Source organism: Strigops habroptila, chromosome 1 (genome assembly GCF_004027225.2).
Source record: "Strigops habroptila isolate Jane chromosome 1, bStrHab1.2.pri, whole genome shotgun sequence".
Classification (NCBI taxonomy): domain Eukaryota; kingdom Metazoa; phylum Chordata; class Aves; order Psittaciformes; family Psittacidae; genus Strigops; species Strigops habroptila.
The window spans coordinates 148,203,403-148,217,063 of record NC_044277.2 but is presented as its reverse complement, the minus strand read 5'-3'; the positions used below and the strand labels follow the sequence as shown (position 1 = coordinate 148,217,063).

General features: G+C 44.3%; 1 protein-coding gene across 1 annotated transcript in view; it reads right to left on the bottom strand.

Annotated features, from left to right (window-relative positions):
* Positions 1 to 13,661, bottom strand: part of EGFR (epidermal growth factor receptor) — a 136,232-nt gene that overhangs the window by 9,741 nt on the left and 112,830 nt on the right. Inside the window, exons 3-12 of the mRNA XM_030476869.1 lie at positions 12,275 to 12,461; positions 11,832 to 11,966; positions 10,015 to 10,083; positions 7,042 to 7,160; positions 5,510 to 5,651; positions 4,539 to 4,655; positions 3,868 to 3,994; positions 3,695 to 3,768; positions 2,414 to 2,504; positions 1,110 to 1,309 (exon numbers count right to left, since the gene is read on the bottom strand). Of these exons, the coding sequence (XP_030332729.1) occupies positions 1,110 to 1,309; positions 2,414 to 2,504; positions 3,695 to 3,768; positions 3,868 to 3,994; positions 4,539 to 4,655; positions 5,510 to 5,651; positions 7,042 to 7,160; positions 10,015 to 10,083; positions 11,832 to 11,966; positions 12,275 to 12,461 (1,261 nt within the window). The remainder of the gene's footprint in view (positions 1 to 1,109; positions 1,310 to 2,413; positions 2,505 to 3,694; positions 3,769 to 3,867; positions 3,995 to 4,538; positions 4,656 to 5,509; positions 5,652 to 7,041; positions 7,161 to 10,014; positions 10,084 to 11,831; positions 11,967 to 12,274; positions 12,462 to 13,661) is intronic.

Sequence of the window (13,661 nt, the reverse complement as noted above, 5' to 3'; positions counted from 1 at the left end):
CACCACCTGCTGACCCAGCCCACCCCTGAGCAGCAATCGGAGCCTCCTGGCCCACTCCCCCCAGCTTCTGTACTGAGCATGACCTGCTGTGGTATGGAATATCCCTTTAGCTAGTTCAGGTCAGCTCTCCTGGCTGTGCTCCCTCCTGGCTTCTTGTGCCTCCTCACTCCTCACTGGCAGAGCATGGGAAACTGAAAAGTCCTTGACTTAGCAAGTACTACTGAGCAACAGCTAAAACATCAGTGTGTTATCAACATTGTTCTCAGATCAACCCAAAACACAGCACTGCACCAGCTACTGGGAAGAAAGTTAACTCTATCCCAGCCACAACCAGGACACAGGCTGAGAGAGTTTGGGTTCTTCAGCCTGGAGAAGAGTAGGCTCCGGGGAAACGTTATTGCGGCTTTCCAATACCTAAAGGGGGCTTATAACAACTCTTTACCAAGGCCTGTAGTGACAGGACAAGGGGAAACAGTTTCAAACTCAAAAAGGGTAGATTTAGATTTGGTATAAGGAAGAAATAGTTACAGGGGGTGGTGACACTGGCATAGATTGCCCAGAGAAATTCTGGCTGCCCCATCCCTGGCAGTGTTCAAGGCCAGGTTGGATAGGGCTTAGAGCAACCTGCTCTAGTGGAAGGTATCCCTGCCCATGGCAGAGGGTTGGAACTGGATGAGCTTTAAGGTCTCTTCCCCAAACCATCCTAGGATTCTCTGATCAATTTCCAAAGTACAACAAATTCATATTCTGCAAAAAGAAGTAATTAGATTTTGATGCAGGGACTACTGCAGTCACCAACAACATGTTTGAACAACAGCTTCAAACTGGTCAAAAAAGTCCAATGTTTGGAGTTAACTTCTGTGTCCTTCAACCTATGTGGCTTCACTATGCCCATAGTGGGGAGGAAGCTCCTTCCCATCTGCTGGACATGATGAAGTCCACATCCTTGGTGGGAAAAAAAATCCCACTTTTCCCACACCATCTTTGGTAAAGCAGTATCACTGATGAATTTTGCATCCAGGGGAACAAGGAGAAAAAAGCCTTGCTCAAATTAGTCTTGCACTTCAGCACAAGCTTCCATAGGAAGCAGGAAGGCAGCGCTGACTTACCACACTCATTTTTATTTCTGTTCTGTATAATCTTTGTTTTCTGGCTTGGAGTTGCAAACAGTCTTTGCCAGTCCATGGTGTCAGCATAGCAGAGGTTCTTGTTCTTCATAATGGCAACATCTCCATCACTGATTTCCTTGAGGGAGCGCAGTCCTAAGGACTGTATTTTCAAGTTAACAACGGCAAGGGAATATTGGCCACTAAAACGGAGAGGGACAAAAAGAAAACACATGGAAGAAAGAGAATTAGTAAGCAGGGTTTTATTTAGCACATTTTTCTTTTGATTTTCAAATGCATGTTGCTGTAAACTGAATTTTGTCCAAGCAAGATGCTGCTCAGTCCTCTAAACTTAATGCCTGGTACATGACATTTCTATTATAAAACAACTGCCATACTCATATCTGGTTTTGCATGGTCTTTTTAAGCTAAAATTGGCAGGACATGCGTGCTCTGTCAAGTCAACGATGTGCAATAATGGTAGTAGACAGAGCAGCTATTACTTTGTGCTGGTCCACCAAGCCATCCTTCCTCTTGGGGTAAGCCCACGAGGTGATGGAGGCACTGCCGGTGTCCATACCATCTGGCAGACACAGTCTGGCCCCAAGTGCTCAGCTACCTCCAATCCCAAAGCACTTCTGATTGTAACTTGCCCCACACTGCAAAGAGCATTCTCTGTTCTACTTGTGCTTCCAGGCTGGTGGGGGAGACCCTGCTCCTGAGAGGCAGGCTCAGGGCAGCCTCTCACATACAGCACAGAGCTGATGGTTTCACCCCCCCCTAGGACACATCACCTACTGCTACAAAGATGGTGCTCCACTCCTTGACAGGTTTTTGCTATTTTGCATCAGCCTGGAGAAGAGAAGGCTCCGGGGAGATCTTACAGCAGCTCCCAGTGCCTAAAGGGGGTCTACAAGAAATCTGGAGAGGGGCTTTTATAAAGGGATGTAGTGACAGGACAAGGGGGAATGGCTTTAACCTGAAAGAGGGTAGATTTAGATTAGACATTAGGAAGAAATTCTTCCCTGTGAGGGTGCTGAGGTGCTGGCACAGGGTGTCCAGAGAAGCTGTGGCTGCCCCATCCCCGGCAGTGTTCAAGGCCAGGTTGGACACAGGGGCTTGGAGCAACCTGCTCTAGTGGAAGGTGTCCCTGCCCGTGGCAGGGGGTTGGAACTGGATGAGCTTTAATGTCTCTTCCACCTCAAACCATGATGATTCTATGAAGACACCTGAGTCTCACACTGCTCAACACCTTGGTGTGCTCAGACAAGTGCAGCTTGAGTGTCTCTGACACATGATTTACTTACTGTTGCTTGGTTCTGCCTCGTATAATCTCCAGATTTTCAAAAGCATAGAGATCAGTAGCATTATCAGGCCAGGCCTGAATCAACAAAAATCCTGAAATGAAGAAAAGAAGATATAATAATAATAGTAATAGTAATAAAAAACAACAACTAACAGTGGTCAGTATTGACAGCATGACCTCCTCTCCCTGCACCCGGAGAAGGCGCTTGTGCTTTCCCTATGCTTATTTGAGAATCCCAAAGTAAAACATGACATTTTAGGGAACAGGGAGATATTTTTAGACCTCACTTTATAAACAGTTTACTACTTAGCCCACCATGAGGGCTTAGGAGAGTAAGAGATGATTGTGTTGGTGAGCCATACATCCGTGCCACAGTGAGCTGCCAGTGATAACAACTCCTTCCAGAGATACCCTGGCTGAGAGGCTGTGGGCTCTGGTGCTATGGGAGAAAGGCATTACTCCCTCCTATTATGAGATACCCTCAGGGAACATGTAAACTGAAGAGAAAGCAGAAACAGAGCAGAACAGACAGCACTCAGAGTGGATTAGCTAAGGCAAGCATGTTTCCCTGCTCGGTAGGGAGGGGGAGAACCTGGGAGATTGCAGGCTGCTATATGAAGCTCTGGGGTTAGTCACTGCTACCCTGAAGGGAACCAGACAGGTAAAAGAGAGAAAGAAATGGGGAACTGGAGTCACGTCTGTGGACCCAGCTCTAATGTTACACTCATTTTATAATGAGCTGAACCAAATTACTTTCAAGTGATCCTCGGCACAAGACGGTGGCTGAGCACTCTGATGGCCACTTTGTGCTGGTGGAGACACATTCACCCCAAGGAAGAGCTCTTCAGGCTGTAGAGGGTGTCTCTGTGAGGATGATGCAAGTCACTAAGCATGCTTCCCTAAGGAGCTGCTGAAAGGTTTTCCATAAATAGAAACACATTTGGCCGTTTTCAGCCAGAGTGGCACGCCTCTGCATCACCACATACCTCTTGGGTGGCTGAGGATCTCCTTTGCTTTTACTGTTTGCTAGGACTGACAGTTCAGCAGAAGGGATGGTCTGACCAAACCACACACCTTGGATGGGAGACCCATATGGGTTACATGGGTGTAATGCTGGCGAGGTGCTGCTGACCACCCCTGTGAAGAGCGAGCCCTGGTAGCTCAGATACAGAAACCGTTCGCTTGCGTTTCTCTTCATGTGCTCAAAACACTTCCCTCCTCTCCCTTTGCGTTTTTGACAGTTCCAGTCAGAGAACATCTCAGCTCAAACCCCATTGCTAACCTGTTATTTCTTTGACTGTTTTGAAGACATCCAGCTTCTTGGGGTCCAAGGGTAAGGTCTTTGTGAAGGCATCACTGAAATAAACAGAATGAGGAATTGGGAAAAGAACAGCTCAGCGTGAATTTCTCCCTAGCCCTTCTCCTCCAGTGCTAAACGACCAGCAGGCAACTCACCCTAGAAATGCAACTGGGAGGATGCTGACATCCCCATTGATCTTGGTACAGTTTTTGAAGGAGTCAATGTTTGTGGCATTTATGGAGAGGATCCCTTTAAGTTCACCTATTCCAATGCCGTTGCACACTGTTAAAAGAGAGATACAGAAGTCAGGGGAGAGAAGAGTAAAGCTCAGTCACATGGAAGGGAATAGACATGGAGACACCATTAGTCCAGAAAGCACTCCTATACTTTCAAACCTACCACTGTAAGATAAGTTTCATTGATCTTTTGACTACTTTTGCTTTTCATAAAGCACCACGGGGTAACTGCTCCTGCTTGCTCAGTTGTGCAGCTGTGCTTTGAGCATCTCTGCTCATGCCCTTCTCTTGCTTTGTCCCATTTTCATTTTAATCCCATTTGATAAGATACTAGGACAGACAAATGAAGGAGAAGGCTTATGTGAAGATACACATACCACACAGTTTATCCACTGCACTTGTGGTGTATCCCACTTGGAAAGTATGCTCCAGGGCCATGTTTCCTGATCAACCCCCTTGTCAGATCTTCAAACTATCAGTGCATATTTATATTGAATTTGCACTTAATTAAGGTCAGAACTCCATGTACTTTTTTCAACAAGTTACCTATCATCTCAAAGCCTTACTGGCTTATTCCATGATTTTTATACCTTTGCTGCATAACCCATCACACTTTTTACACTTCCGAACACCATTTTCTTCCACTTCGTAAGTATCGGTATTGCATGAGCGAACGCAGGAGCCGTGGTCTGTCACCACGTAGTTGTCTGGAAAAAAACAAGGACACAAAGGTCATTGAAATACAAGAGGCTGCACAGGCACTTCAATACTAGGAAAAAGAAAAGGGGGGAGGAGTTGAACTTTTGGCATACTTAGAGTACAGGCATCAATTATGAATTCTCACAAACATCCTTTGAAGGTAGATGGGAATACAGTGCTATCACTATTTTATAGAGAGGGGAACAGTCACAGAAGGATAAAACAACACTGCCAGGTCAGGTCAGGCTGTGCAGCGGTGCCATTATCAGAATCAATACACGGCATTTTTGATCCTTCACCTTCACTCACTCTCCCCAGGCTAAGGGCCTGTTCAGGGCAATGTTCAGTCTTGCATGCTAAACAGTTTTGCATGCTAAATCCTCTCCTACATTTACATCTTTACGGGTTAAAAAAAATGTAGATGTGAAACAGTGTGAAAGAAGCAGCAAGCACGTGTAGAGGAAGCCATGATCAGTGGCCTCGAGAAAGAGTGTTTAAACCAAAGACTTTTTACCAGTCCTAATTAAGAACAAGTTAAGAGTTGATACTGCTTTGGCAATCCACAGGATTGATCCCATATGGCTGTTGTTTTGATGATTCTCATTAGATGTTTTTGCCCCCATCAAGAGAAAAATCCTCACAAGTCAAAATTCCATGGTTAAAAATCAGGGAAGGTGAAGGATACAGACAGTTTAAAGAGGCTATTTACCAGCTGTCATTTTTGTCACCTGTTCCTGGTTTCCACAGAAGCAGAGGAGAACAAGAAGGTCCTCCTGGCCACCACACAGAGGGATGACACAGGTCCCTTCCCACCTCTCCAACTCCCCACCTCCTCTGTGGCTGCAATCTGAAATAAACTTACGTGGACATTCCCTCACACAAGTGGCTCCAAAGCTGTACTTTCCATCAGGGTTGACATCCATCTGATAAGTGGTGGGGTTATACAGGACCAATGGGGGACATGTATCCTTGCACGTAGCATCATCCCGAAACTTGCGACATGCCTGCCATTGAACAACAGCTCCCGTTAAACTGCTTTCACCTTAAAAAGTGACAATGGTTTTACATTAGCTGTTTAAAAACACTCTGATGTGCTCATCTCTTTCCTGCTTAGGAAATCCCAAGCAGCTACAGGGATGGTTCCTCATGCTTGTAGGCGAAAGGTTGCTTCAGGTCAGGCAATTGAGTTTAATATTTGGGGGGAGAAAAAAAGAGAGAGAGAATATGAGGTTTTCTTGTTCTGAACAAGAAACCTTGGCACTGACAGGAAAGCTGCTGGGATTTACGTGGGAACAGGAGCGAATCTGCATGCCTTAGACAGAAAAATTTTCCCTACAAGCAGTAACCAGATCAAGACATACAGTACTTTTCTTGGCTGCTTTTTAATAACCTAAATCAAATCAAGTCCTTTCCTGCTGATTACTGACTTTTCTGGCTAAATATTAAACTGAAGCCATTGTATTTGGCTGCAAGTAATGAACAATTTAGGAGGCATTTATGAAGGACAAGTTGGTTCTTCCAATCTAATTCTGCATAAAATTAATAATCACTCTGTTTTCCCCTTTTTTCCTCCCTAGCTTTCCAGATGAGAGAGAATAGCTGTCGTCCCTGTGAGCCAGTAAAGGGCACCATAGCCTTGCAACTTATCAGGGGACCAGGAGTGCAAATTACAACAAAAGCTGGACTGAACACTTTCTGGGGCAATTACTTAGGTATCATTTAATTCACAGTGAAGTGCAAACTTGGGGAAGAGTTAAAACCACAGTGCACACCAACCCCCCTGAAACTCCTGTAGAAAAGCAATGGGATGTTTTCTTTTTCCCAAAAAAAGCTCCATTGCTCCTTCTCCCTCCACTGCCCCAGGGCCCTCTAAACACAGTGCTTTTGTGGCAAGTGAAAACCAGAAAGAGAAACCTTGATTTCATTGTCTGAAGTTCAAAGAAAGGCAAAAGAAGTGAAGATCTATCATATCTTATGCCCCTTGCAAGTTCTTGCTTTAGTAAACTAAGGTTATTACTGAGTAGCACTAAAGAGCACAAGGCAATGGAAAACCACCACACTGTGGTGGCAGCTGAAGACCTGGGGACCTGCTTACGTGGGGAAGTCACTCTACAGCAAACACTTAGCAGCTCTACAACAGCTTTGAGCTCACTGGTCTCTCAAAGACACTAATACTGTTCTAGCACGTGCTAGGAAGGTCCAACTGCAAAGTCAGTAAAGACCAACTCAGGGCCAAGTTTGTGTCCTCTTCCTCTGAGGAAGCCCTGGAGCACCCTCCAGGTCAGCATCTCTCAGAGGCCTTCTGGGATGGAAGAAGGCTAGAGGACATGCAGCTGAAAGCCTGCCTCAGCATGCCAGGGATTTATGGTTATGGTGGTGGTGTAGCATGGTTACCAGGCAGTCGCTCTCCCGAGGCCCCGTGCACCCCGCAGCACACTGGTTGTGGCAGCAGTCACTGGGCACCTTTCCCCTGCACCGGCCAGAGCACTGCTGGGCACAGATGACTTTTGTTACTGGAAGACACAATAAGAAAGGAAAAACCCATCAGGAATGAAGAAAGTTTAAGCTGTATTTGCTGCAATGAGATCAGAAAATACGGAGAAAAGGTCTGGTGCAGGATCTGTGCTAGATTTTCCCCATGGGATGCATATTCTGTCCTCATGTAAGGCCAAAGCTTGGGAGGGGTGAGAGCTGGTGTGGGTGGTGGTGAGAAGGGGTTGTGTTCAACCCATAATTATCTTGGCTCTTGTGAGGTGCTAAGCACTTTGGTCCCAGCCAACAAACCAAACCATGTCCCGCTTAGAAAGAGCATCCAGGTCCCTGTGGCATCAATGCCTTAAACCATGAAAAATTCCTCAGAGTCCCTGCATCACACAGCTCGGCAATAGAGCAGGATCTGATCCATTTTATTGAGAAAATCCACTATTATTAGTGCTAGCTTTGGGAAAAATGACATGACAAGAGAACTGCCAGGACTCTCTACTATAACAGGAAACCGTATATTGTTGGTGTGGGGTTAGGATCCCTTCGGTGCTCTAGAAGCATTTCTGAAACTTGCAGAGAGAGGGGACACCCACTCAGCAAACCCATTTCATACACATACTGTATTATTTTAGTTTAGGCTGCAATTCCTTGGCCAAATTTTATCTTCATTACTCAACTCCCACAGAGTTTGCACCAGTGCAGCAACCCGGAGGAAGAACTGGCCCAAATTCAACTTTTTTTCAGGGAAGCAAAAACTGCCTGCAACATTTTGTAGAGAATCAGGAAATCGTCTCCATTTGAATATCAAAGCATGTGTTTAAACCAGAGACCCAAAATGGGATTGTTTGTTCTCTGTAATTACTGATCCACAGACCCTGGCAAGAGACATCAGAGAAACCTGATGGCTAATCTGCTGCATTATAGCACCCTGAGCATTTCAGCTGTGCACTACAGTAACTGATACCAACTTCACAGTTGGCACAAATGAGTTACAATATCACCAGGAATTCCTGTAACTCCAAACCAGATGGTTGTTAATTAACAGAAAACTATTGGAAAATATAGCCCACTACAGGGTATATAACAGTGATTTTTTAAAAAATTTCCTATTTTTTTTTCCATTACACACTTTTGTATCCAAACTTTATTTTCATCTTTCTTGTAGGCCTGTAAGCAAGGTATTATATTTTCAAGGAAACAGATTATTTCCATAATAGGCATTAGCTTCTCTGATAGCAACTCCTCCATTCAACTAGAAACAGGGGAATAAAAGGCACATTGTTCTACACGAACAGCATTTTGATCTGACTTTTTTCACAGGCATCAGCAGGGGAGTAAAATAACTTGTCACTTTGATAGCTATTGACTAGAGCTTCCTGCTGGAAACATGTACCATGGCAAACATTTGTATTTCATACAGAACATCCCATGTTTGTGGAAGGAGAAAGATATGTATGACCCCAAACTTTCCCACATATGGAAATGTGGGAAACATTTTCAGTTGGCCAGATTCTCAAAATGCCTGGAGAGGAGAGCCAGAGCCTGCAAACGTTTTTGCTTTATGCACTCCTTGTCAACATCCTGAAGCCAGCAAGGGTTTGTCAATGCGGGAAGCTTGCAGGGCTGAGACCTGAGGTTTCACAAACCCCTGGGACAGCTGTGTGGCCTCAACTAAGGGGACCAACTTGGGAACAGCTTTGTGTGCGCACTGTCCACCTCAAACTGCAGAGCTGACTGAAAAAGCCTAAAGCTTATGCTAAAGGAAGAGAGAAAATCTGTATGTTCCTTTTTCCTGAAGCTCTATAAGCCATACAGATTTGGCCTGATACTTGCAGGCAAAAAACTTAGGTTTAGGTGATTATTTACAACGGAAAACCAAAGATAGGATGTTGATTTCATTTGTGTTATGCCTAGATCAGCAGTCTTTCCACTGAGCTTCACGCGATACAAAGAATCAGAAATCATATATTTCCCCACTTATTACAGAAAATGATGAAATAGGGAAACAAATTGAGATGATCTTCCTCCTCAGCCTTTACTTTAGAAAAAATAAAGCGTTGAAAAATGTCAAGAACTTCTAAACAAAGGTTTCTGTCAGCAGGCAAGCACCCTACCTGCAAAATTTTACAGTAAAGCACAGGCAGCCAAACTGAACAACCTCACAATGCCAAATAGCAACATTTACAAATATAAAAAAGGCCATGCATTTTCTGAGAGCCTTCCAAAGGTTCTCTGAGCACAGTATGTAGTGTGATAACCCACACGAAGGTGACATCTTCTGTGTTTATAAAAGAAACCTACAGGGATTCCAAAAAGAGGAATTAAAGCCAGAAAAAAAATCAGGTTGCGTTATTGCTTCTAATAGTAAAAATTAATCCAAGGTATCATTAGCTGGCCTGAAGAACGGCTCTGCAGGAAACAGCAGGAAGGCAAACAATTCACCGTGTGGCTACTGTGTTCTCTCTTATATGGTAAAATATCTTAAAGAATAAATGTTCTCAAGTGCAGATGGGAGAAAGCTGCGGGCAACAGACAAAAGCTTTCAGTGCGGGGGACAGCTACAGTCTTTTGCCTCTGGAGGAACAGCACATCTGCAGGGATACCCAGACCCAAGCCCAACAACCTTGAGGGTTCCCCTCCAGAAATGGAGCTCCTCGGGGAGAGCAGGCACAGCCATCCCCCCCATGACTGTGCTTCTGCAGAGAGGGAAGCAGGCCACGTCCATCCATGGTGTGCTTCAAGGAGCCCCAGCATAGCAAGATGTAGAGAAGGACAAGTGTGAAACACATCACTAATGTGCACTTGACAGGTTAGTTTTTCAGTAGATAGAACTTCAGTATGTCAGAGCACACAAGATATTTCTTAATTAACCAGCGGGCTTACATGTCTGGCAGTTCTGCTCGCCAGGGCCCCAGCAGTGGTCTTCTGTGCAGTTTGGATGGCATTTGGGACCTAAAACACAACAGCAGATTATTATTTTCTATAAACATGTACTACAACAACAACATCATGTGAGTCACAGAAAACAAAGACTTGAGCTTTCCTTCTCGATAAATCAGGGGAGGAAGCACCTATATTCCAGTGCTCAAACATTTTGAGAGCTGGACCTTAAATCCTTATCCTTAGTTCATCTCTGGTTTCCTACGTGCAGTTCTCCACACCTTTGAGCAAGTGAGCACAATACCCAGCCAGTCTAGCTTACGAAAGAGGCATATTTTTCCCAGGAACAGGAATCTCAGCTACTGCCCCGCTGGCCCTTCTGCTGGAGTTTGCATGCAATGGCAAGTCACCACTGGCTTGCAGCTGGGCATGTGCCAGCTGCTCGTTACAGGCCACAAGTAAATCAATGTACTGAACAAGGCGGTTCTAAAAGGAAAACAAACCCAACTGGATTTGCAGGCAACTGCAACTACTCCAACCACAAAGAAATTTGACTTCTCTGCCAAAAATACTCCTTGGTGTAAGACTATGCGGCAGACGGACAATCGATGGAGAGGTGGCAGGATGGAGAGACACCCTGCCTAACCTTGAAGGTTCATTGCCAAGCTCTTTCCCATCCCTCCCTTGTTGCTCTTTTTTCTCTTTTTCTTTCTCTTAATGACCAGCAAAGTCCCAGAGAAACAACTTATTTTAGATTACGGGATCATTATCAAAACCATAAATGGCTGTCTAAGAAGATTAATCTGGCATTCCCTACATTTAAGAGGCATTTCCTACTACAGTGATTCTTTCTGCTAACAACACATGATTCTCCTTCCCCCCACCTCCCACCAAATAGCTGAACAAATGCCAATACTTGTCCAAGAGTTGATTGATTTGGTGTGGGACCAAAGAACTGTTTTATTTTTTTAAGTGAAAAGTTAAAGGTTAACATTTCTGTGATGTTTCGAGCCAAAAATCCTGTGCTGACTTGTATAGTTCACAACTCCTTGATTACGCTAGGGCTGCGCAGAAAAATATGTCAACACAAAAGTTGGCTATCAGCTCTCAGGCAATTATGCAACTGGAAGAAGACAAAGAAAATATGTTTTTCCGCCAATTGATAGTGCCAGAAATGAAATGTTCAGAACTGAAAATAAACTCTCCTTTCTGTGAAATGACTGGGGATTTTATAAGGGACTCTTAAGGCTGAAGGATTAGCTTGAGCCCACTCTAAGCACATGCTGCACAAACTTTTTAATATACATTCATCTCCCTTCTAACGCATCAGATTTATCTGTCTGTTTATCATCAATTTTGCAAGGATAATCCATGCAGCCCAAAACACTGAAACATGTTGAGTTTTATGGCACTCAGCATGGGTCTTAGCGCTAAAAAGGCTTCAAGTCTCACAGTAACTCCACAAAGGTACTCATATGGGTTTTCTAGACCAGAGCCTTATATTGTAAACAGAAGATTGCTGAGAAGCAAATGAGTACATGTTAGTCTGAGCTGTCTTTGAAGAACACATAGTCAGGGTCCTGTCTGAAACCAAGAGAAGCTTTCCCAAGAACTTCACTGTGAGTTAAGGACCTAACCACCATGAAAAATTACATCTTAGGCCAGCGGTGAAGAAATGAAAAGACTTTCCTTGGAACAGGGCTTGGAGGCTCTGCATGCAGGAATTGGTGGACCTGAAACCCACCGCACGAAAGATGGGATGTTCATTCTTCCCTCTGAAATGGCGGAGTACATAGCATTTTTGGTAATTTAATACTTACAAGAAGACAGGCTGCTTGCAAATTCAAGGACTGTGAGAGGCTTCTTGCTTGTGTCAATGATGTCATTCCAGAGAACAGTGTCCATGTTGCACAGTTTGGGGTTGTTGCTGATTTTAACACCTCCATTGAGAATTTCTGCCACAGAAGGAAAAAATTGGTAAGTGAAGCAAACTGCTTAAGTCTTCTATCTCTGATCTAAAGAAAGGGAAATAAAATACATAGTTGTTTGCCTCAGTCACGCTATGCTGACAGAAAAGGACAATGTGCGCTCCTGATGGCAAAACTAACAGCAGGCTCAGACTCATGGGTTCTGGATCCTTGTTTTTAAAGCAAGATCTAATGGCATATGACTTTGAGGGAGATCTTCAATCAGCTCTTGATACCAATAACCTAACAGTTGAAGCTTGCTTTACATGTGCCTCCACTTCTAGCCCTCGTCTCACCTGACAGCCGTTTCATCGGCAGCTCTCGGAGTCCCTGGGTTTTATTCATGTGGTAATTGGATAAAACTGCCAGAGCATAAGAGTTGTCATACAGCACATTTCCTCGGATGATCTGGAGGTTTTCTAGGGGAATGACATCCACCATGTTAAGTGCGATGAGAACGTAGCCTGCAACCTCCTGTATCGTCTGAAAGAACAACAGAAGAAACAAGGTGTTTAATCCATAGCACTTTCTACTCCTGACAGTCACTTTCCTCCTCCCATCTTTCAATTTTAAGGAACAATAAACCACTTAATCTCATTAAAAAAATAAATACAAGAACAAGAAGGGACCGTTAGTAGTATTTCCTACTATTAGTAAGAAAACTTTGCTGTCTAAGCAGGTATAAACTGTTAGAGCAACCACCAGGGGGTCATTCCAAAGGTCCAGCTTACCCCTGTTCTGTCCTGGGGGCAAGTGAAGCTGCCTAGGGGATGCAGGAGAACAGGGCAAGCACGTATGATATGGCAAGCAAGTGTGATGCTTCCCCTCAATGCCTGCCCAGCCTTTAACCACTGGCAGCACAGAGATGCCATCTGATTGAGCCTTTTACACTCTCTCTTTTGCACCCCTTCCCTTGCAGATCCACCTGTGCTCAGCAGAGGGGAAGATGAGGTACCTTCTCCCTCTTAAGTAATAAATACTTATAGGACAAAAAAGGCACTTTTTCTGGATGTAGGTTAATTCCTGCCTTGTATTGAGAAATGCGTGCATATCTATCTCCTACAAGAATCACCATAAACGAAAAACCCTCGAGCTACCACTTAGGATATTATCCTATTCTATGAAGACTATGAGTGAGTTCTCAAGAGACCTGTTATGTTCCTGGGAACATTGAGCTCCATGGTCAAGTTGTGCTTGGGAAAGAAAAATGGCAATACCATCATATTTGTAACCCATATGTCTGGACCATCTCTTTTCTGATGGACTTGCTTTTTACTATAATGAGATGGTTTTTTCCCTTTCTTTGTTCCCTGAGAAGAAAAGCTCACACAAAGACATTACTCTTCTCAACCCAGAGGACTAACCTGTTTATTCATACAAGAGCTACCATACAAGAGCTCTTGATACTAGACATATACTTCACATGTCAAAAAAACCTTCTTCCTCTACTGCCTCCTTCTTTGGAAACCTCCCAATCTAATAACCAGTTATGCAAAAAGCAATGCATTTAAAATGTCTTCTTTAATATATATATGCATATATATTTATAACTGAAGGTGTGATGTTATTCCCACTGGTGGCAGCCTGGCAGTGGGGGAGCAGAGCTGCACCCCTTGACCAGTCTCTGCTGGTGGAGAACCTCAAAGTGCCCATGGCAGACAATGCTCCTCCCCATGCCATGGC